The sequence below is a fragment of the Aspergillus candidus genome (assembly GCF_002847045.1).
Source record: "Aspergillus candidus strain CBS 102.13 unplaced genomic scaffold BDW47scaffold_2, whole genome shotgun sequence".
In the NCBI taxonomy this organism is placed as follows: domain Eukaryota; kingdom Fungi; phylum Ascomycota; class Eurotiomycetes; order Eurotiales; family Aspergillaceae; genus Aspergillus; species Aspergillus candidus.
In genome coordinates, this window is record NW_020194007.1 from 608,468 (window position 1) to 631,199 (window position 22,732).

Genomic DNA, 22,732 nt, shown 5'->3' on the forward strand with positions numbered 1-22,732 from the left:
TGTAGGGTTATAGACGCGCGCCAGTCGGTCAGGATCAATTAAAGACCGCACCTTCCTAATACGGCCTAGTGTAATGTTCGGGGTCTCTGCGATACCCGCGTTTCTGCCCTGTTGCTTTTGCTCGGGTTCGATTTGTAGGCGTTCAATTTGCGCGCAGTCAGTCCCATCTCCGTCCTTGACTTGCTCCCTCTCCACTCATCTCGAAGGCAGCTTCTCTTCTCTTCGCTCCTTACCCGTTGTCCTTCGACTTTTACATCTTCTCTTCTTTTCCTATACCCATTCCGTTCCAGCGAGGGAGTTTAATGTCTTGAAAACAACCCCGGCTTTAACATATCCTTTCCCTGCCTGATGCAGTATCCTCCGCTCGCCGGGTGAATAAAGAATCATTGCCTCCCCCCTTCCCTCCGCCGTTACCTGTCCCGCATGCGCACGCTATTTACGGAACATACTGTGCTGGCTTTCGACCTCGGCCGGCCGTGTGGCCTGGCAGTTTAATTGAATCTACAATAGCGGGTTGAGGAGCTCCCCCCGGAGGGGTTTCTTAACTATGGAGCGCAATATCGATATCTATGCTAGCAAGCTGGGGGACGAGCAGCTTGGTATGTTGGTCGCTGCGCCCTGCGCTCGATTGGTTCCTAGAGAGCTTCTGCTTTCCAGCTGATGTTGCGCTGCTGGTGTGATGTGGTCCTTGCTGACTTTGTGACTCAGATATCAAGATTAGGGCCAATGTCGCTGTCGAATTACGGGATAATATCGAGCCTTTATGCTCTGGTGCGAGCTATCCGATATTCCTCTCGAAGTTATGGCCGGTTTTCAAGAACATCTTGCGGGGTGAGCCCGTGTTCATCACGATGTCTGTTGAGCAGGTGCGTATTGTGTTGGGATCCGATCCGTTGATCGGTGATGGTGATGGGTTGGTTGGTTCAATGAATGGCAGCTGATACCTTCGTCTCGCCGGCAGAAATTCCGCAACTGCATTCTCGAGACACTGCACCGATTGCCCGTTGCTTCTCCCGATGTGGAGCCCTACGCCGCGGATATGGTTGATTTGTTGATGGATCTGGTCCGCATTGAGAACGAAGAGAATGCTGTTCTCTGTATGAAGACCATCATGGATGTGGAGCGCAACCAACCCAAGGCGACTGGTCATCAAGTGCAACCTTTCCTAGAGCTCATCCAGGAGATGTTCCAGACCATGGAGCAGGTTGTCCGCGATACCTTTGATACCCCCACCCAGTCCACGCCCGCTGGAATGCCGTCCACCCCGAGCGCCATAGCACAGACCTTCCAGTCCCCGCGACCCAGCTCCCCCGCCACGTCTGTATCGGACTTGGGACCGGACCAGCATGCCAGCAATGTCCTGCTCAAGGGCATGCAGTCGTTCAAGGTGTTGGCAGAATGCCCGATCATCGTCGTGTCCATCTTCCAAACGCACCGCAACTCTGTTTCTGCCAATGTCAAGCTTTTCGTGCCTCTTATTAAGAGTATATTGCTTCTCCAAGCCAAGCCACAGGAGAAAGCGCATGCTGAAGCCGCCGCCCAGGGGAAGATCTTTACGGGTGTGTGTCGGGAAATCAAGAACCGTCCCGCGTTTGGGGAGTTCATCACAGCGCAAGTGAAGACCATGAGCTTTCTGGCCTACCTGTTGCGGGTGTATGCGCAGCAGCTGCAGGATTTCCTTCCTACGCTGCCTTCGGTCGTGGTTCGTCTTCTCCAAGACTGCCCCCGGGAGAAGTCCAGCGCCCGCAAGGAACTCCTCGTTGCCATTCGTCATATTATCAACTTTAACTACCGAAAGATCTTCCTGGAGAAGATCGACGAGCTTCTTGACGAGCGGACCTTAATTGGCGACGGCCTCACAGTCTACGAAACGATGAGGCCTCTAGCATATAGCATGCTGGCGGATCTCATCCACCATGTCCGAGACCACTTGACGCGCGACCAGATCCGGCGGACGGTCGAGGTGTATACGAAGAACCTACATGATGATTTCCCCGGCACGAGCTTCCAAACAATGAGCGCGAAGCTACTGTTGAACATGGCCGAGAAGATTTCCAGGCTGGACGATAAGCGCGAGGCTCGCTACTTCTTGATCATGATCCTGGATGCCATCGGTGACAAGTTTGCATCTATGAACCACCAATTCAACAACGCTGTAAAGGTTTCAAAGATGTACAAAGAGACGAAGAAGGATATCGAGCCTTGTCCGGAGAGATATCTGGCCGACAAGGACCATCCCCCGGATTGGGATGAGATTGATATTTTCTCCGCCTCACCCATCAAGACATCGAACCCTCGTGATCGTGGCGGCGATCCGGTATCCGACAACATCTTCTTGTTCAGGAACCTCATCAATGGCCTGAAGAACATCTTCCACCAGCTCAAGAACTGCAACCCCGATAATATCCAGATCGACCCGAATAGTGTCCCGATCAACTGGGCGGAGGTTTCCTACGGCTACAACGCCGAGGAAGTGCGTGTCATCAAGAAGCTATTCCATGAAGGTGCCCGCGTGTTCAAGTACTACGGCGTGGACCAATCGCCGCCAGACGTGAATTACTCTTCTCCTTTTGATTTCCTTGCCAGCCAATACACGGCTCCAATGTCACGGGAGGAGAAAGAGCTTCTGGAAAGCTTTGGAACTGTCTTCCACTGCATTGACACCGCGACCTTTTACGAGGTCTTCCATTCGGAGATCCCGTATCTGCATGAGCTCATGTTCGATCACGGGGCGTTGCTCCATCTACCGCAGTTCTTCCTCGCCAGCGAAGCTACATCCCCGGCATTTTCTGGAATGGTGCTCCAGTACCTGATGGAACGTATCCATGAAGTCGGAACCGCGGACATGACAAGGGCGAAGATTTTGCTGAGGATGTTCAAGCTGTCGTTCATGGCCGTGACACTCTTCTCCGCACAGAATGAACAAGTTCTGCATCCTCATGTCACCAAGATCGTCACCAAGTGTATTGAGCTTTCGGTGACCGCCGAGGAACCTATGAATTACTTCCTGCTTCTGCGCTCGCTCTTCCGCAGCATTGGCGGCGGCCGCTTTGAGCTCCTGTACAAGGAGATCTTGCCGCTGCTGGAGATGCTCCTTGAGACATTCAATAACCTTCTTCTTGCTGCTCGGAAACCTCAAGAGCGGGATCTCTACGTCGAGCTTACCCTTACTGTGCCTGCCCGCCTCAGCCATCTGCTACCTCACCTGAGCTATCTTATGCGTCCAATTGTCGTGGCGCTACGGGCAGATTCAGACCTCGTCGGACAAGGTCTGAGAACTCTTGAGCTCTGTGTGGACAATCTCACGGCCGACTATCTCGACCCAATTATGGCGCCTATAATGGATGAATTAATGACAGCGCTTTGGGATCACTTGCGGCCCCACCCTTATAATCATTTCCATGCGCACACGACGATGAGGATCTTGGGTAAACTTGGCGGGCGCAACAGGAAATTCCTCAATCACCCTCCTGAGTTATCCTTTGAGCAATACACGGATGATGCTCCAAGCTTTGACATGAAGCTTATTGGTCCCAGTGAAAAGCGGCCTTTCCCTATTGCAGTTGGCATTGATCTTGCTATTGCCAAGTTGATGGAGAATCCCAGGACTGCTTCAACAAAGGCGCCCCAAGATCCGGACAAGCCGTCCAACTTGTACTACAAACAGCAGGCCTTCCGCATGGTTTCCTCGCAGCTGAAGCTCTACATTGGCTATGAAACCATTCCTGAGGATCTGGCTTCGCTCATTCGTCTCGGCGCCAATGATTTGTTCGAGAACAAAACCACCGGCATGCCCGACATCATGGAAAGGTCCGAGAGGTCCAGTTCGATTCCGAAGAAGCTGGCGCAGGAAGGCTCCCTGAAGAAGCTCCTAAAGGCTTGCATATTTGCCACCACTGTCCCTGAACTCGAGCAGACCGCGACAGCTTTTGTGGCTGATGTTTGCAAGCATTTTGCTATCGTTGAAGTTGGACGGGCCTTGGCTCAAGTCCGACACAGCCGAAAACCTTTCGATGTGTCTAGCGGCGAGGGTCCTGTGTACCTCGACTCCCGACTGCTTGCTGATGCGCTGGTCGAGTCGCTGTCTTCTGACTCCCCCTGCGTCCGTGAGAGTGGTCAAGCGGCCATGCAGGTCATGAAGGATGCCGCTGTCGTCATTTTCGGGTCGTCAGATCGCGCGTCAAAGCTTCCCTTCTTCCAGCATCTTGGTCGCATTTTCTGCCACAGTTGCTATAGCGAAGAGTGGTTCACCAAGGCAGGAGGTAGTCTCGGTATCCATCTGTTCGCGACCGACCTTGACCTCGGCGATACCTGGATCTTTGAGAAGCAGCTCGAGTTCGTTCGCGCGCTGATGCACGTCATCAAGGATACCCCACCCGACCTTCCAGCCAGCACGAGGATCAGGGCCCAAGAGACCCTGGAACTGATCTTGAAGCGGTGCTGCAAGAACGCCTCCAAAGATGACCTCAAGAATGAGAAGGGTCGTCTCTACTCCCTTTGCGGCTCCTTCGTATTTGATCTAAGTCACATGAACAAGTATGTTAGGGAGGCCTCTCGCCTGAGCTTTTCGACTATGGCAGAAGTCCTCGGATGCCAAGTCCACGAGCTTATCTTCCCTGTTAAAGATCGTCTGCTGCAATCCATCTTCAACAAACCCCTTCGAGCTCTGCCGTTTGCCACGCAAATCGGCTTCATCGATGCCATTACATTCTGCCTGAGTCTCCATAATAATATCTTGACCTTTAACGACCCCCTTAACCGCCTAATGCTGGAGTCCCTGGCACTTGCCGATGCGGACGATGAGTCCCTTGCGCCAAAGCCGAATGAGTTTAAGAACGCCGAGATGATCGTGAACTTGCGTGTTGCTTGTCTCCGCCTTCTGTCGATGGCAATGAGCTTCCAGGAGTTCGCCAACCCCGCGCAGAACAGCAGTCGTGCTCGGATCATATCTGTCTTCTTCAAATCTCTCTATTCGCGATCGCCGGAGGTGATTGAAGCTGCCAATGCTGGTCTACGGGATGTCTTGACGCAGACGAACAAACTCCCGAAGGATCTGCTGCAGAATGGTCTACGTCCTATCCTTATGAACCTTCAAGATCCGAAGCGGCTGAGCGTTGCAGGCCTTGATGGTCTTGCCCGGCTTTTGACGCTTTTGACGAATTATTTCAAGGTTGAAATTGGTGCGCGTCTTCTGGACCACATGAAGGTTATCGCGGATGATTCGATTCTGCAAAAGGTGTCATTCAGTCTAGTTGAGCAGAGCCCGCCCATGAAGATTGTTGCGGCCATCTTCAACATTTTCCATCTTCTCCCGCCAGCTGCGACGTCTTTCATGGAACATCTTGTCAACAAAGTTTTGGAATTGGAAGAAACACTTCGGAGAACGTCCCACAGTCCTTTCCGAAAGCCGCTTGTCAAGTATCTGAACCGTTACCCGAAGGAAAGCCTGGCGTTCTTCCTGGCTCGCTTCAAAGAGGAGCGTTTCGGCCGCTTCTTTGGGCAGATTCTGGACGACCCGGAAAGCGAAGGTCTCCGTGCGGCGGTTGTTGCAGACACGGATGCATTGACATCAGCTGCTTTTGGACAGGACGTTGGTGAGGCCAAGAACACCGCAGCCATCAATGGGATCTATGTGGTTCACTCCATATGCTCACATCAGCACACGAAACGCTGGCTGGTGTCGCATGCCGACCTGAGAGCGAAACTTCTCACCTTCGGACGTGATCTGGAGAGAAAACTGCGCAACGACAAGCTTCCCGCTAGCGAACGCTTGAGGGTCGAACAAGCAGAGGACAAGTTGATGGAAATCTTCACGACCTACCTATCGGAGTCGGTACAGGATCTCGATTTCCTTTTCGAGGTCATGGATGGTCTTTCTGCAGATGAACTGAAAAACACCCTTGCCTTCCCACGATTTATCTACAGCCATATCATCACCAACGAGTCCATCGACTACCGGCGTTCGGTGATCATGAGATGCCTTGATCTCTACGGCCAACGCTCGTGTTCGCAGAAGATGAAGACATTCGCCTTCCGGAACCTTGTCAATCCCATTTTCGCCATGGATGTGCAGGCAAATTGGAACAGTCCCGCAAACAGCCCCAAGTTGATGGACAAGAGCATGACCGAGTTCATCCAGAGCCGTCTGTGGAAGCCTCAGCTGTCGGATCTGAGCGAGGAGTCTAGCCAGGCTGGTGTTGACCATTCTCGGATGGAGCTGCTTCAATTGTCGGCCTTATTGATAAAGTACCACTCTCAAACAGTACAGGACTCGCGCAAAGACATCATCAAGTTTGCCTGGAACTACATCCGTCTGGAGGACATCATTAATAAATACGGCGCCTACGTTCTCATCAGCTACTTTATCGCGCACTACGAGACTCCTTTCAAGATCGTGGTTCAGGTCTATGTTGCTCTTTTGAAAGCCCACCAAAATGAAGGCAAAGCCCTTGTTACCCAGGCTTTGGATGTGCTCGCCCCTGTTCTCCCTAATAGGATTGTGTCTTTGAACACCCAGGCACCGGATGTACGATATCCATTGTGGGCCAAGTGGCCGCGTCGCATCCTGGCGGAGGAGACCGCCAACCTGCAGCAAGTCATGAGCATTTTCCAGTTCCTTGTGCGACAACCCGACCTGTTTTACGAGTCCCGCGAGCATTTTGTGCCGCTCATTGTGCCGTCTCTGATCAAGATTGCCTCTCCGCCCAATTCGTCCAACGATAGCAAGAAGCTTGCGCTGAACCTTATCAACCTCATCTGGCACTGGGAAGAGAAACGAGTGCTGCAGAGCCAGCCACCGGTATCCAATGGCGTGCTTGACTCGCCGAATGCCAAGAAGCGCAAAATTGACGAGCAAGGCACTGCCTCTGCCTCTCCCATGGGAGCTACGACACCCCATTCTGCTCGCGACCGGGGTGACTATGTGGTTCCTGCTGACCTCCGGGCCGCATTGACTAAATATCTCATTACCTTCATCACGACCATCCAGGAGCGGTTCATTGTTCCCGCGGCCCGATATAGAGAAATGTCCTCGGGCAAGACTCAGCCGTTGGTACAAACAGGTGATATGATCAAGAAGGCGGTTTATCTACTCAGAAACCTCCTTTCTCCGGAGTACTGGGGTGATCTTGATATCGATCTGTATCAGAAGGTCATGGAGCCTATCCTTGCTGGTGAGAAGGCGGATAAGCCGGACGATAAGCATACCACGAGTATGATCAATGCGCTGCAAGTTCTGCGAGTTTTGTTAGCAGACAAGCCGGATGACTGGATCGTGGCACGTGTGCCTGTTATTCAGAAGCTTTTCGAGAAGCCGTTACGATCTGATAACCCGGAGATCCAGGATTCGCTGCATGGACTAGAGGAAGAGATGGATATTACTCCGAAGTTAATTCCGCCAATCAAGCGTGTTCTGAATGCACTTCCGGACGATCAACCGGAAGATGAAGACGCAATGGACATTGAGCACTCTCCGTCGGAATTTGTTGCTTACCTGTCCGCCATTGCGACTGAGACTCTCTCTGCCAACAACTATATCTCGAGCTTGAACATTCTCTGGTCACTATCTAAGAGCAAGCCGGCTGAAATGGATGGTCACATCCCTCAGGTCATGAAGGCTTTCTCCCAGAAACTGGCGAAGGAGCATGTGGCTGCGTCCACCCAGAATGGGGGTCAATTGACTCCCGGGGGCAGACCCGCAGAAGGTGTCCCCGACCAACAAGAGTTCGAGTTGGGTGTCGACCTAATCTTCAAGACCATCGAGTTGATTTCTGTCCGCATGTCTCACCTCGGCGAGCAACGACGTCCATTCCTCAGTGTCCTTGCTCAGCTGGTGGAGCGTTCGCAGAACATCAAGCTTTGCAGCAAGATCTTGGGCATGGTTGAAGAGTGGATTTTCCATTCTACCGAGTCCTGGCCCACTTTGAAAGAGAAGACGGCAGTCTTGCACAAGATGCTGCTTTTCGAGACACGCACCGATAAGACTATGTTGAAGAAGTTCCTCAACCTGGTTATCCGAATCTACGAGGACTCGAAGATTACGAGGACGGAGCTCACTGTACGACTGGAGCACGCGTTCTTGATCGGTACAAGGGCACAGGATGTCGAAATGCGCAACCGCTTCATGAATATTTTCGACCGGAGCTTGACCCGTCTCGCCAGCTCTCGGCTAAGCTATGTGTTGACCTGTCAGAACTGGGACACTCTTGCAGACTCTTTTTGGCTGGCGCAGGCGTCGCATCTGCTTCTGGGGTGCGTTGACATGACTGGATCGGCCAGGCTGCATCCTGACGACTTCACTCTGTCTCCGCTCTCGTTCCTCTACAGTAATGCGGAGAAGGACTCGAGAAAGGCAGATGTCATGGTCGATACGCAGCTGGAAACCTTCATCACTGATCGCAAGCGGTTCGTCGCGGACATTGGTGATGTTAAGGTTCGCGATCTCATGGAGCCACTGTGCCAGTTGCAGCATACCGATCCCAACGTCAGTTATGCCTTGTGGACGAGTCTATTCCCCATGTTCTGGTCGATTTTATCCCGGGAAGATCGTATCGATCTGGAGAAGGGGATGGTCACACTTCTCACGCGCGAGTATCATCAACGACAGCTGGACAAGCGACCGAATGTTATCCAAGCTCTACTCGAAGGCGTTGTGCGCTCCAAGCCACGTTTCAAGGTCCCTCCGCATGTCATGAAGTATCTCACCCGCACCTACGATGCGTGGTACACGGCCGCCATTTACTTGGAGGACTCCGCCATCAGCCCATTGATCGACACGCCCACAGTCCGCGAGAGCAACCTTGACGCATTAGTTGAGATTTACGCAGGATTACAAGAAGAAGATTTCTTTTACGGCACTTGGCGGCGTCGGTGCAAGTTCGTTGAGACCAACGCCGCACTTTCCTATGAACAGCAGGGAATGTGGGACAAGGGACAACAGCTGTACGAAAATGCCCAGATAAAAGCTCGCTCTGGGGCGATGCCGTTCTCGCAAGGCGAATACTTCTTGTGGGAGGACCACTGGCTTATCTGCGGGCAGAAGCTTCAGCAGTGGGAGATTCTCAGCGATTTCGCCAAGCATGAAAACTTGAATGATCTACTTCTGGAGGCTGCGTGGAGGAACATTGAGAATTGGCAGAGTGAGGGCAACCGGGAGCAGCTCGAGTCTCTGATCAAGTCCGTGTCCGATGCGCCTACCCCCCGACGGACTTTCTTCCAGGCGTTCATGGCCCTTCTTCAGTGCCATATGAAGAAGGAAAACAGCACCCAAGAATTCAACGGCGTCTGCGATGAGTCGATTCAGTTGTCCATTAGAAAGTGGCTGCAGCTGCCTAAGAGGATCACGAATGCGCACATCCCCATCTTGGAGCACTTCCAGCTTCTGGTGGAGCTTCATGATGCCAGCCACATCTGCGTCAGTCTGTCGCAGACCAACGAACGCAATCTGGATACGAAATCTGCTGAGCTGAAGCTGCTACTGGGCACGTGGCGAGATCGTCTCCCCAACCTGTGGGACGACATCAATGCCTGGCAGGACCTTGTCACTTGGCGCCAGCACATTTTCCAGCTTATCAACGCGACCTATCTGGGCTTGTTACCTCCCCAGACCAACAACGTGGCCAGCAATTCCTATGCCTACCGGGGTTACCATGAGACGGCGTGGATTATCAACCGCTTTGCCCACGTCGCACGGAAGCACCAGATGCCCGAAGTGTGCATCAATCAGCTGAGCCGCATTTATACGCTGCCGAATATCGAAATTCAGGAAGCTTTCCTGAAGTTGCGGGAGCAGGCCAAGTGCCACTACCAGAATCCCAAGGAACTCAATAGCGGGCTGGACGTGATCAACAACACGAACCTCAACTACTTCGGTGCCCAGCAGAAGGCGGAGTTCTACACGTTGAAGGGCATGTTCCTTGCCAAGCTCAACCATGTCAATGAGGCGAACGAAGCGTTCGGTGTCGCGTTGTACTATGACTTGAGGCTCGGCAAGGCCTGGTATGAGTGGGGACAGTACAGCGATCAGCGGTTCAAGGCTGACCCAAGTGACCTGGAACTCGCCAGCAATGCCGTGAGCTGCTACCTGGAAGCTGCCCCGCTGTACAAGGGAGCAAAGACAAGGAAGCTGCTCAGTCGGATCCTGTGGCTCCTTAGCTTGGACAACGAAGAAGGACAGATTGCTGCTGCCTTTGAGAAGTTCAAGGGTGACACCCCGGTGTGGTATTGGATTACGTTCATCCCACAATTGTTGACGAGTTTGTCGCATCGGGAGGCCCGCCTTTGCAAGGCCATCTTGGTGAAGATCGCCAAGTTATACCCACAAGCGCTCTTCTTTTTACTCCGCACCAACAGGGAGGACATGTTGAACATCAAGAAACAGCATGATCAGAAGCAGGAGAAGCTGAACCGTGCTAGGCAACAGCAGCAGTTGGCGTCACCGCATACCAAGTCTTCGCCCTCTGTCACGGATGGGTCTCCTCAGCAGCCTGCTGCAGTCAAGAATCCCAATACTTCTACTCCCGTGCCGGGCCAGAGCGGTCTGGTCAACGGCCAGCAGAATCCAACTCCGCAGCCTCAGGGGTTGCCACAGGGTCAGAGTCCACAGCTCAACATGCCCGGACAGGCGCAGTCCTCTCCTGCCCAGGGTCAATCCCAACCGCCGGGTTCTACGCCCATCCAAGGCCAGACTCCCACCCTTGGCCAGGGGCAAATTCCGCCACCTCAAGGTCAGCAACCAGGCAACCTCCAGGTACCCGGGCAGGTTCCCGTCCCCAATGGCACCCCCCAGACACAGAATGCTGGAGCCGAGCCGGAACGGGAGCCACTCAAGAAACCCTGGGAATACTCGGACGAGATCATGTCTGGACTCAAAACAGCCTTCCCGCTGCTCGCGCTTTCAATGGAGACTATGGTCGATCAAATCCACAAGAACTTCAAGTGCCCACCGGACGAGGACGCCTACCGCCTTATCGTCGCTCTGCTGAACGACGGTCTGGCGTATGTTGGTCGCATGCCAGGGTCGTATGCACAGGACTTCAAGCTACCAGCTGCCACGGAGGCGAACATCACGCGCTTCGCTGAGACCATCCTCCCTGCGCACATTCGCAAGTCCTTCGAAGCGGACTTCGTCGTCAAGAAACCCACCATGCACGAGTACATCCAGAAGCTGCGCCGCTGGCGTGACAAGTTCGAGGAGAAACTCGACCGCCGGCCCCAGACTCAGTTCCTTGAAACATACTCTCCTCATCTCACTGAGTTCCGATTCCTGAAGTTCGAGGAGGTGGAGGTCCCCGGACAGTATCTCCTGCACAAGGACAAGAACCAGGACTTTGTCCGTATTGATCGGTTCCTGCCTGATATCGATCTGGTGCGTGGGATCGGCGTGTGTCACCGTCGCTTGAAGATCCGTGGCCACGATGGTAGTGTGCATCCGTTTGCCGTCCAACACCCGGCGGCTCGACACTGCCGACGCGAAGAGCGGATTCTGCAGTTGTTCCGTATCTTCAACGGTCTTCTGGCCAAGCGCAAGGAGAGCCGCCGTCGCAATCTGTACTTCCATCTACCTCTCATGGTGCCGCTGGCTCCCCATATTCGCTTGGTGCGCGACGACCCGTCCTACATTTCCATGCAGGGTATCTTTGAAGACTACTGCAGACGGGTTGGCATGAACAAGGACGAGCCTGTGCTCTTCACTATGGACAAGATGCGGTCGTTGGCCGAGACGAAACACAATGTAAGCCGACCCTACCCTGCCACTTCCCGAATCATTACTGACCCTTCCCAGCGGTCTCCGGAGCAGCAGCAGGTCCTCCGCACCGAAATTCTCACTGCCATCCAGGAGAAGTGGGTGCCGAGCACAGTTGTGCTGGACTACTTCCAGAAGACGTACCCCAACTTCTCGGACTTCTGGCTGTTCCGCCGGCAGTTTGCCTACCAGTATGCCGCCATCGCGTTTATGACGTACGTGATGCACATGGGCAACCGGTATCCGAACAAGATCATGGTGTCGCGATCGACGGGCGATATCTGGGGCACCGAACTGATCCCGGCCATCAACCCGGCCAAGGCCTTCTTCTACAACCCCGAGCAGGTGCCCTTCCGCTTCACGCCCAACATTCAGACGTTGATGGGACCAATCGCCACAGAGGGTCTCTTCGCGTGCGCCCTGATGGCTATCGCGCGGTGCCTCACCGAACCGCGCCAAGAGCTCGAGCAACAACTGAGCATCTTCGTTCGGGACGAAATGATGTTCTGGGCGACGGCCCAACACCGCGGTACCCTTCCAGTGGCACAGCTGCGCGACCTGGTCTACAGCAACAGCGACGTCATCGTCAACCGCGCCGTCAGCCTGGCTAGCCCCCCCGAGGGCAACCTGCCAGCCAACCAGACCACCATCGATCTCATTTCCAAGGCCGTCAACCCGCAGTATCTGGCCTCGTGCGATGCCTTGTGGATGCCGTATCTGTGAAGACCGCGTTTCGTTTGCTGGGGAGGTGGGGTTTGGGTTATGTGATTGACGTTACCATTTGATATATTAATGTTGTCGTTTGCTTTTTTATTTTGTATTTCCCCCCCGTCTTATGTGTCTTGTTATCTGCGTTTCTTGTTTCCATTTCCCCCTGGGGAGAGGTTGGCGGTTGTCGAGTGGATTCGGATGGAGTAATTCTTTAGCGTGGCGTTTGGGGCAAATTCTTAGTTGTGGAAGATCCGAAGCTTATGAAATGAATTGTTGAATCCGAAGTATTTCTCAATCGTGTGTGTAAATGTAGACACTAGTATACAACGTTTTCCTACTTGAGGCCACTGAGTCCAATGATAGCTGCCCGATCGGGTAAGGTGTGGCACGGGATCGGCTTGGTTGGAATCCCCGACTGAGCTTGAATGATGTTGCGTCTTTCATTTCTAGCGCTCACAGCCTCGTTCCTGATACCTCTCTCTATGTTCTGTCTCTGATATCTGTTCGTGACGCTGATTCAATTTGCGGTCGCAAAGCTATTCGATCCCCTACCCCACTACTCCGGTGCGACACCAAAGTGGGACGCGTCTGTTTACCTCCGTCTCCGCCCTCCGTCCTCCGCACCTGGCGCCCCTCCACCCTTTTCTATTATATGATCCCATGCGTCACGACCGTACTTTGACGAGAAACGATCCGATACTGTGACACTACCCCTCTGATCAGTCGCCATGGAGAAATTCTTGCGCTCCTGGCGACAGGATGCGCTGAACCGCGGCCAGCATGACTCGGCCATCTACATTGGTGACAAGGTCCTAGCCTTGACGAGTGAGTGCAGCGCCTCCGCCCAGGAGCGACCAGAGATCTAGCTAACGGACCATATCATTAGATAGTGATTCCGACGCCTTCTGGCTCGCCCAAGTCCATTTTTCCAACAACAATTACACGCGCGCGTTGGCCCTACTGTCGCGAAAAGACTTGATCTCGAGAAGCACCGCATGTCGCTACCTCGCCGCCCACTGCTACATCAAACAGAACCAGTTCGAACAGGCCCTTTCCATCCTCGGCGACCATAACCCCACGCATCTCATCCGCACCAGCAATAACGGGCACAGTCGGCGCAAGCTGCAGCACCTGAACGGACAGAGCCACGTTACGCTCCGCAACGGGAAGACGGCTACTTCGCGAATGGATCGAGCGGAGGCTGAACGCGAGGACGCGAGCCAGATTCGCTTCGAGGCGGCTATGTGTTACCTGCGGGGCCTGTGTTTCGCGAAGCAGAATGCGTTTGATCGCGCGCGCGATTGCTACAAGGATGCGGTGCGCATCGACGTGCAGTGCTTTGAGGCGTTTGACCAGCTGATGAAGAACTCGCTTATGTCTCCGGCGGAGGAGCTGGAGTTCTTGGAGTCGTTGGATTTCGATGCCATTACTGCATCGGATCCGTCCGTGGCGCAGGAGGCGGCTCACTTTACGAAGATGCTGTACACTACGCGGCTGTCGAAGTATTCTTCCCCGGCGATTCTATCCGACGCTACTGAGACGCTGTCGACACATTATAATTTGGCGGAGAATCCGGATATTCTGCTGTCGCGGGCTGAGGCTATGTACACACAGTGTCGGTTTGCGGAGGCGCTGGAACTGACCTCGTCTATTCTGTCGGCGGCGCAGCCGTCGTCGACTTCCCTTTCGGCTGCTACTACGCCGTATAACCCGGCTCAGAATCATCTGGGACACCCGCCGGCTGTGTATCCGTTACACCTCGCTTGTTTGTATGAGACAGGTGCTACGAATGCGCTCTTCCTGCTCTCTCACACCCTGGCCGATCACGCGCCGGAGGAACCGTATACATATCTCGCAATTGGAGTCTACTACCTGTCTGTGTCCAAGATCGCCGAAGCACGGCGGTTCTTTTCCAAAGCGTCTCTGTTAGACCCACACTCGGCCGCGGCGTGGATTGGATTCGCGCACACGTTCGCCGCCGAGGGGGAGCACGATCAAGCCATTGCGGCGTACAGTACTGCCGCTCGGCTATTTCAGGGTAGTCATCTGCCGCAGCTCTTCCTCGGGATGCAGCACCTCGCGTTGAACAACATGTCCCTGGCTCATGAGTATCTCTGCGCGGCTTATTCCATGTCGACCGGCGCCACATCTGGGGCGGTGCTCTCCATCCCCACGAACCCTTCAGGCGAGCTGTCCCAACTGGGCGGGGATCCCCTCGTCCTTAACGAATTCGGCGTGGTCCTGTACCACCAGAACCATCTTGAGGATGCCGTAGTGCTGTTCCGCCAAGCACTCTCACTGGCGGGCTCCCTGAACTGCGAGCCCGGCGCCTGGGTCGCGACACGGGCGAACATGGGACACGCGCTGCGCCGAATCGGCCGACTGACAGAGGCCTTGGTAGAATTCGACGAGTGCCTTCGCGTCGGCGCCGCCGGGGCCAGCTTCGGGTATAGCCCATTCCTCGGCGGCAGCGGCGGCAACGCAGCAGGGATGGCATCCACCGGCGTAGGCGGCTACGAAGACCGCGGTCTGATCGGGTCTCTGCACAGCGCGCGCGGTATCATTCTCCTCGAGCTCAACCGCACCATGGAAGCCGTCACGGCGCTACACGAGGCTGTGCGCGTGCTGGGCGCCAGCGGTGGCGGCGACGCCGCCGGCGGAGCCGGAATCGCCGGCACGCTGCTGACCCGAGCGCTAGAGATCTGGTCGGACGAGGGGCACGACGCGGACGAAGCCCAGGCCGAGGAATCCGCCGCCCGCAGCTCCAATCGGTCCTCCCGCGACAAGGGCAAGAGCAAGGTATCGTCCCGTCGACGGGTCCCCGCGGAGGAGTCCTACCCCGACGAGTGGACAGACGAAGTCTCGCATGTCGACTCCCAGCAAGGCGGCACTATCGGCGCGGGGCCCTTCGACGAAAAGGTCGAGATGGAGCTAGACGAGGACGCAGACGTCATGATTCATCAGGCGATGAGGCGTGTGAAGGGTACGAAGACACGTCGTCGGCTGGAATTCAGCCCGGATGTAGTCGATGTTTCTTCTTCTGTGCATGAGACGCCTGTTGCTGATGATAATTACAATGGCGGTGGTGGTGGGCATAGGCGTCGGGGATCGCGGAATATTCGGAGCGCGAGACAGTAATACCTTGCGCTTTTTTTTTTCCCCCTTTCCATTTCTCACTCTTTTTGTTTCTGTTTTTGTTTTGTTTTGTTTCCCCTTGTGACTGGCTGCGTTATAGCTGGCGTTGGGTATGCCTGATTTGGCTCTATCTCTGGTTTATGCTCTCTCTCTATCTCTCTCCTGTTTGGAGTCACGTCATGGCATGGCCTGGCATCGCATGGCATTGGTATTGATATCGTCTACGAGCAGATGGAGTGGTGTTTCTTTTCTTGCATAACGAATGGTGATTGGCGTCGCGTCTTTGGTCCGGTAGGTCTATCCGGTCATGCATGGCATTTGGTTGCGTGGGATAGATAGGTCGTTTGATTGTTTCTGGGGTAGGCTGATATGGTTAGTTAGGAGGATAGTTCTAATCCAGTGGATTTTTTTGAAGCGTATAGATTTGTTTTCTGTATAGTAGTGCTGGGTGGTAGGGCGCTGTGGTTGTACGGTGAGTAGATTGTTCGATTCTGAGGTGAGGATAGCTCGCTGTGGGCTGATTTGTGTTTTCGTCTAGATATGTGAGAATGCTTGTAGACCCTTCTTGCTCGAGGCAGAGTCGCACGTTTTCCTCCTGGCTTATCCCTCGGTTGGCCCGTCGCAGCGTGGATTGGAGTCAAGCACCCCCAACTCGCTCCTATTTGTCGTGATATACAGGAGTGAACATGTACTACAATGACTGTACACTGGAACCAAGCGCGTGCGAGGTGATATCAACAACCAATCCATTAATTGCCTCTCCGGGAACCAGGACTAGACCTGCTGTATGACAATAAGCAATACATGAAACCTCAATAGGAGTCATAGTGTTTATAGAGTTTGAATGTGTTTCAAATACGGACCCAAAGACGCCTAGATTACGGCCATGACACCTTCCTGGCGTAGCAGTAACTTGTCCGTCAGAGTGACGTTACGCCAGAGCTTGAATCCGGTACAAATATGGGTTTTGTATCGCCCGGTCGGTGGGAGTCAACAAAGCCAGTGTAGAGGAGAGCCAAGTCTTTGAATCAGATTCATACCTTATACTGCATACCACAAATCACACACAGCTTCCGTCACTACCTCCACCATGTCAGCTTTTGAAAACATCCCCCCTTTATACGTCCCAAAGAAGCGCCCAGCCAAGGACATGGAAAGGCTGGGGGATGAGATGGAAAAGGTTAGTAAGGAACAGACACAGGCCCGGAAGAAACTAAAGGCACATGGAAGTTGTGATCCCGAGTTCTGGAGTGCTGCTGTGAATGTGGAGTCAGCTTGTCTAAGAAAGTCAAGGATCGCATCTGATATCTCATTATCAAAATTCAAAGGGAGACAGGCGGACTGGGAGAGGACGGAAGAAGCAAGGAGGCTGTTTGCACAAATACGGGCACAGATACACCGGGTAGCTTCGTTTTCTCACCAGAGAGATTCTCTCTCTCTCTGCAAGTCTAGAGGAGGACTGATAACATCCTTCATGAAACTCTTCACCTCGAGCCCGTTAGGATTGAGTATCAAGACAGGGGCCGGCTCCCGTGACTTCAAAGTGCAGTCGGGCTTCAGAGAACAGCTGCTCAAGGACTATGACGGTCTGGATGAGCATGGAAATGCCTGGTGCCCCATTCTGGGGTGTTATCTGGGCCCGGAAAATGTCACCGCATCGCACCTCTTTGCGTATAAACATGGACAAGCCTCCATGGATGCCATCTTTGGCAAAATCCGTCCGTCTGAACTCTTTTCCTCGCGCAATGGGCTCATAATGTCGGCTGTTGTCGAAAAGTCTTTTGATACCGGGGTGATTGTGATCGTCCCTGATATTCCTGACCATCCGACAAGACAGGTGCCTTGCGGTTGGGTAAATAATGAAGTGCGGGAGTTCAAGGTCCGCATCATTGACACCAAATGGTCAAAGCTTGACCACTTCGTTGCAGGGAAAACAAGGTGGAGAGACATGGATGGAAAGAAGCTGGAGTTCAGAGGAAACTGCCGCCCAGCAGCCCGATACCTGTACTTCCATTACTGCATTCAAGTACTGCGAAGGGCCTGGAGGGCCGGACCTGGTCAGCAAGCGGTGTTTTCTCTCCAGGATGAGCTAGGAAAACTATTCTGGGGCACCCCTAGAAAGTATGTGGCAAGAAATATGCTCAAAGCATTTATTCAAGAGCTTGGGCATGAAGCCGATGATCTTCTTATTGGGGCGAGGGGCAGTGGGGGGAATGACAAGGTCCTTTTGAACATAGCAGCAACTCAGATTGCAGAGCAGAGTGTTGAAGAGGAGGACGACGAAGATGAATATGACGAGGATGAGGATGAGTATTGATCATTCAGGCGGTGAAACCTTGTATGCTTGTTCTCTATTCTTAGGCAGCATTTGCTCAACAGGATGAATTGATTTGATTTCTACGAATTGGACTGGTCCGCAATTTTGTATCTTGTTGCTTTATCAGAAATATAATTCTTTTTGAGAGTCAAGTGTTTTTACAACGCTCCGTCCACTAATTGCTCATAGCCTTCGAGCTCAAATTGGCTAGCTATCTGTTCCTCACCCCCATGATTCCCCTTGATACTCCACTGTAAGATAGATCCAACGAAGCCTTACTCAAGCCCATATTGCTCCTTCGCATCCACAAAAGCCAAGTCCCCAAAGATGAAACTCGACAACAGCAACGGAGCATCGTCCATGCTAAAGAAGAACTTATCCATCCGACGGACCTCCGGATCCTCCTTATTCCCCTCATCATCATCGGTATCATCCATGAACACAAACAGCAGGCCCTTGTCAGCCCAGTCCCGCGTCGTCACGACGATAAACGCCGGCGGATACCAGCCAGCATTGCCTTCTGCCTCGCCACCGGCGATGGGAGTGATTTCCTTGTCCAGGTCGACCTGGGCCTGGACAATGTCCTTGAGCGACCTCCCGGCGAAATTGTGCACTTTCGGGGTGCGCACGATGGGTTTCGGGTTCTCGTTTTCGAACCATTCTTTGTTTAGGGTGGTGAGAAGACTGTCCAGGTCTTCTGCCGGAAGATCAACGAGGGTGTATAGAGCGAAGGAGGCTTCATCCCAGCTGTACTCGCCGTAACGGCAGAGAGCGGGGCAGGTGGGGGGCAGAGAAAGGTCTGGAGCCATGGTCTGTCTTGGTTTGGCGTCTGTCGGGTGAGTTGGATGGTGGTTGATGATTACGGGTTTCGACCCGATGTATGGGGGAAATTATAATATGTGATCAGGGTCAAGAGGATGGGGAGGACGCGTCTGTACATGGTGATTCGAGAGGGGCTGAGACTAGGCGGCAACGAGGGAGGCCAATGAGGCCAGAGCGGGAACTGCTCAGCCAAATCCAGCCGTTTGATATGATCGTGTTCTCTCGATCCCCGCCGTGAGACTACGTAGGTAAGGGGATCACTGCTTCACTCGAAGCCAATAATCTGCACGGTTCAGACAGAGGGATCACCAGGTGGCTCAGAGCTTTGTCATCTCCATTCTAAATTATCTCGTAAGCATGCAGTCCTCAGCCTTCAAGGTCGGTTGCTTGCATATACGAACACCTAGCCTCGCGGACTGGCCTAGTAGGGAACATTCTTGCCGATCAATATCACTTCCATGGCTGGGTTGAGTTTGTGTCCCTCCTGAAGCTGGCTTGGAGACTCCCACCCTTGAATTAGAACTTCATCAGGGTACTCCAGCTACTTGGCACAGACAAGGATACCCCTGCATTGGTCGTCATACAACCAGGGCATATAAGCATATCGGGGAAAATGACGCTGCCTTGTATTGAGAAACCATGGAATTATATCCACTGAAAGGAACAGACTGCGGCAGTCACTCCATCTGTCGACGGACATGAAATCACAGAAGTTAAGTGTAAAGGAACTTCATGCGATTGAAATGTAGGAATAGGAACAAACATGGGCAACAATATTGCCATTGCGAGCACGAACATGATTGAAGCACCTCATCGCCTCAAAATATGCGAGGCCATTCATAGTTCTAGGCGTCCCGCAGCCTTACTGCTGCAAGGTCATCACACCACATTCCTGTAATCCTGTTCCCCTTGTCGCATATGAATGGAGAGGCTTCAGAGGCAGGGCTTCCCCTGATTCTCTTGAGATCTATGTGAACTATGAAGATATAAATAGGAACTTACTCCCAGTGGAAATAGAAGTAACAACACACGATCCATATCTTTGATCTTTATATCTCCCCAACTTTTTGAAAAAGCAGTTACAACGAAGAAGACAACATCATGAAGTCTTCCCTCTTGTGTTTAGGGCTTTGCATCCTCTCCCTGGGATCCGCGCTCCCCGAGCCAGCTTCGAACGGCCAGGCGTCGGCAAATGCTGTAAAGCGGCTAGTGTTTGACTGCTCTGATGGACAGGTCGGCGGTATGTGACCTACCTCCCTCGCAAGCTGTGGAGACAGAGAACTGACAGCTATGTTGTGCAGATACTTGCCTGAACATGTGCTATGGTATGCGCGCGCTCTTCCGTCCGGCTCCAATCAGACTGAATAATAACCCCCCTACGTTTAGGCTCAAAATGCAAGAATCTGGGCAGTACATTCACCTGGGATCACCCGAACTCTTCCACCCAGGGCAAACGCAGCCGTCTTGCCGGCTGTGGCTCTGGGAACCGATGCAGCAAAGCCCCCTACGGCAAAGGATACCAGTGCGACGAGTATCCGTTCAAGTCCGTCAAGGAGGCAGACAAGGGCAAACAAGTAAACCGATGCGTCAGGAGCCGCTACAACAGCCGTGAGTCAAGTCATCCCTGCACCTGCTGAGACGTAGCTAACAGATGTTTAGGCCAGGGAAATGTTCTGCGGCAATTCTACTACTCCAATGGCAAGTTCAAGGGCAAAGGCTGCGATGGGAAGTCTCCCTGTAAATTCAGCCTGTCCTTCGCGAAAGCCAGTAAGTATGGTTACTGCAAAAAGGGGGGCGGAGGCTGCAAGAACGACGGAAATGAACATACCAAGGCCGGGCCGGCGAAGCGCGAAGAAGAGGTCGACGCCAGTGGCTATTACCGCCTTGGTAGCGGCGAAGTTATCTATGTTCCTGACGGTGCAGCAGTGGGTGATGTGGTCTATAAGGCTACATTCACCAACTCCAATGGGACCATGATTGCCGATGTTGCGACTCTGACTGATGACGATGATGAAGACGATGACGATGACGAATTCGACGTTGAAGAAGACACCATTGTTGAAGAGGTGGAGGACTATGAATAGTTACTCAGTTGCTCCATGACTTTTCACAGTCATATAGCTTCCCCATGTGTTGTATTAGAGACTTTGTCAAAGTTGAGCTGGCAGGGTGGAGTTTCTGAATTATATTTCCTATATATAAAGCATATGTTTCTATGATAACTCAAAGGTATTCTTCCTATAGATATCCGTATTATGCTTGCTAAATAAAAATGGGTTTACTCACCCTTCTCGAATGGCTCCGCTCGCGGGTGACTTTTCATGGTATTGCATTTTTTTTGCGCTCTTCTAAAAATAGGAATACCCCCGACCTAGACTCTAACAAAGGGCTTCATCATCGAGTCACACCGTTAGACATATCCGTAGACGTGTTCACTCAAGGTAGTCTACTGCGTGTATATGTGATGTTAGGAGGAAAGATCAACTGGCAACTTGACCAAGACTGATGAAGATGATCAAGAAATGATGATTTTGACAATATCATATGCTGAGTTTTGCTCTTGCCTTGTCTCTCATCTCATTCTCGTATATTTAGCTGGCTAGTGATGACCAGTGAAAATAAAGCAAGTTTTTTTCCACTTCTTTGTCGGCGTATAGGAATACGTAGCCTTCCTACTATATTAGGCCCACTTAGGGTCACCATATAGGGCAGCAGCTTGAGTGGGGAAGATAGATACGTTTCCATACCTCTTCCTCCGCCCCATGACAGCCTCTCATAACCTCAACCTGCTGTGGCTATTACAAGACCTGATGGTTGGCTTTCGTTTTCCCCATATGATTCTTCTCCACTGCGAACTTTATATCCCGTTCTGGTGTCCGGAATGGACTGGAAGCAAGTCCGAGTTCCGTGCACGACCAGATGAACCACTTGCTCGGATCAAACGCATACCAATGGACACCGCTTCGATAGTCTGCCGGAAACGTATGGTGAAAGTTGTGGTAGCCCTCCCCAGACGTGACCAGTGCCAACAGAAGATTGTCCCTGGGGGTGTGTTCGGTCGAGTAAGGTTGATCGCCGGCGTAGTGGGCCAGGGAATTGAGTAGGAAAGTGAAGTGTAGGTAGATATATAGCCGAAAGCCTCCGGCGTAGAAGAATCCTCCCCACCAGTCGTTCCAGCCAACATGGGCGATCGTAGCCGGCACCAGAAGACCCGCAATCACCGCGATGAGGACATAGTAGCGTTGCTGCCAGACCACTACGGGGTCTTTCTCCAGGTCCGACACATCGGCCTTGCCCCACGCATCCGGGTTGTACCCGATTAACCAGCCAATGTGGGAATAAAGTAATCCCCTGCGAGCGTTGTATGGGTCCTTTTCGGAATCCAGGTAGCGATGATGCGCGCGGTGATGTCTAGCCCACCAGAGTATGGACCATTGGAATTGCCCAGCACCAGCGCTGGCTAGGAAATATCGGAGGGCTAGACAGGCCCGGTAGGATCTATGCGACCACAGCCGGTGGTAACCTATGACAATTCCTGGTCAATGCCGACTGTGCGCGAGCGGTTCGGTAGATACATGTTTTTACTTACCAGCTGCAATCGCTATACCGTATATTGGGAATAGGACCAATGATAAGACGACAGTTTTGGGCTGAAGCTCCACGTTCCTGAATCCGTGCCAAAGCACAAGTGGCGTGCCAAAGATTAGAGCAAAATGTAGAAAGAAGAAGTGTTTATAGTAGTAATTGAAATCCTCCCGAAGAGACTTCATCACCGCAGAATTGATCATGCTGGGCTCGGAATATACAGAACCTTCGGAACACTATGTATTTCCTGTCAGTGACCCAATTGATAGTTGAAGATGTTCAAATTGGGAATGGTTGCTCACAACATTCATCTCCCATGGAAATCGAGCCACGCGCCGCGAGAAAATATGACAAAAGGGGTGGATTCGTAGACTTGCCCCACTCCTTCCAGCAAGGGATGCGGTGCCATGCTGACCAAT

At 52.9% G+C, this 22,732-nt stretch overlaps 7 protein-coding genes across 7 annotated transcripts; 4 read left to right on the forward strand and 3 right to left on the reverse strand.

The window, feature by feature from the left end:
- Positions 1-547: 547 nt before the first annotated feature.
- BDW47DRAFT_122030 (histone acetyltransferase TRA1) lies at positions 548-12,466 on the forward strand (the record flags this gene model as incomplete). The annotated part of the gene is made up of 5 exons (XM_024815758.1): positions 548-599; positions 709-866; positions 962-8,250; positions 8,326-11,731; positions 11,783-12,466. 5 exons carry the CDS (start codon positions 548-550, stop codon positions 12,464-12,466), a joined length of 11,589 nt encoding a protein of 3,862 aa, XP_024676270.1.
- Positions 12,467-12,913: 447 nt separating this feature from the next.
- On the forward strand, positions 12,914-15,973 carry BDW47DRAFT_131479 (anaphase promoting complex subunit CDC16). Its single transcript, XM_024817319.1, has 2 exons — positions 12,914-13,279; positions 13,341-15,973. Exons 1-2 carry the CDS (start codon positions 13,183-13,185, stop codon positions 15,590-15,592), a joined length of 2,349 nt encoding a protein of 782 aa, XP_024676271.1. The 5' UTR covers positions 12,914-13,182; the 3' UTR covers positions 15,593-15,973.
- On the reverse strand, positions 15,505-15,973 carry BDW47DRAFT_98165 (uncharacterized protein). Its single transcript, XM_024820581.1, has one exon. It carries the CDS (start codon positions 15,793-15,795, stop codon positions 15,628-15,630), a length of 168 nt encoding a protein of 55 aa, XP_024676272.1. The 5' UTR covers positions 15,796-15,973; the 3' UTR covers positions 15,505-15,627.
- Positions 15,974-17,063: 1,090 nt separating this feature from the next.
- On the forward strand, positions 17,064-17,906 carry BDW47DRAFT_122032 (uncharacterized protein; the record flags this gene model as incomplete). Its single annotated transcript, XM_024815759.1, has 1 exon — positions 17,064-17,906. One exon carries the CDS (start codon positions 17,064-17,066, stop codon positions 17,904-17,906), a length of 843 nt encoding a protein of 280 aa, XP_024676273.1.
- Positions 17,907-18,019: 113 nt separating this feature from the next.
- Positions 18,020-18,959, reverse strand: BDW47DRAFT_26358 (uncharacterized protein). Its single transcript, XM_024818600.1, has one exon. It carries the CDS (start codon positions 18,713-18,715, stop codon positions 18,182-18,184), a length of 534 nt encoding a protein of 177 aa, XP_024676274.1. The 5' UTR covers positions 18,716-18,959; the 3' UTR covers positions 18,020-18,181.
- An 812-nt stretch (positions 18,960-19,771) lies between these two features.
- Positions 19,772-20,908, forward strand: BDW47DRAFT_98167 (uncharacterized protein). The gene is made up of 4 exons (XM_024820582.1): positions 19,772-19,968; positions 20,030-20,053; positions 20,115-20,336; positions 20,388-20,908. Exons 1-4 carry the CDS (start codon positions 19,830-19,832, stop codon positions 20,810-20,812), a joined length of 810 nt encoding a protein of 269 aa, XP_024676275.1. The 5' UTR covers positions 19,772-19,829; the 3' UTR covers positions 20,813-20,908.
- A 472-nt stretch (positions 20,909-21,380) lies between these two features.
- Positions 21,381-22,571, reverse strand: BDW47DRAFT_26368 (acyl-CoA desaturase). The gene is made up of 2 exons (XM_024818601.1): positions 22,318-22,571; positions 21,381-22,251 (listed from the first exon to the last, which is right to left on the reverse strand). The coding sequence occupies exons 1-2, from the start codon at positions 22,514-22,516 to the stop codon at positions 21,527-21,529; spliced, it is 924 nt and encodes a 307-aa protein (XP_024676276.1). The 5' UTR covers positions 22,517-22,571; the 3' UTR covers positions 21,381-21,526.
- Between the last annotated feature and the right edge of the window lie 161 nt (positions 22,572-22,732).

Coding starts and splice junctions, on each gene's coding strand:
- BDW47DRAFT_131479 (XM_024817319.1), top strand. CDS start 13,183: ATGGAGAAATTCTTGCGCTCCTGGCGACAGGATGCGCTGAACCGCGGC. Junction 13,280..13,340: donor CAAGGTCCTAGCCTTGACGA/GTGAGTGCAGCG, acceptor CCATATCATTAG/ATAGTGATTCCGACGCCTTC.
- BDW47DRAFT_98165 (XM_024820581.1), bottom strand. CDS start 15,795: ATGCCATGCGATGCCAGGCCATGCCATGACGTGACTCCAAACAGGAGA.
- BDW47DRAFT_26358 (XM_024818600.1), bottom strand. CDS start 18,715: ATGGCTCCAGACCTTTCTCTGCCCCCCACCTGCCCCGCTCTCTGCCGT.
- BDW47DRAFT_98167 (XM_024820582.1), top strand. CDS start 19,830: ATGAAGTCTTCCCTCTTGTGTTTAGGGCTTTGCATCCTCTCCCTGGGA. Junction 20,054..20,114: donor TTGCCTGAACATGTGCTATG/GTATGCGCGCGC, acceptor CCCTACGTTTAG/GCTCAAAATGCAAGAATCTG. Junction 20,337..20,387: donor CAGGAGCCGCTACAACAGCC/GTGAGTCAAGTC, acceptor ACAGATGTTTAG/GCCAGGGAAATGTTCTGCGG.
- BDW47DRAFT_26368 (XM_024818601.1), bottom strand. CDS start 22,516: ATGATCAATTCTGCGGTGATGAAGTCTCTTCGGGAGGATTTCAATTAC. Junction 22,252..22,317: donor CGGTATAGCGATTGCAGCTG/GTAAGTAAAAAC, acceptor GAATTGTCATAG/GTTACCACCGGCTGTGGTCG.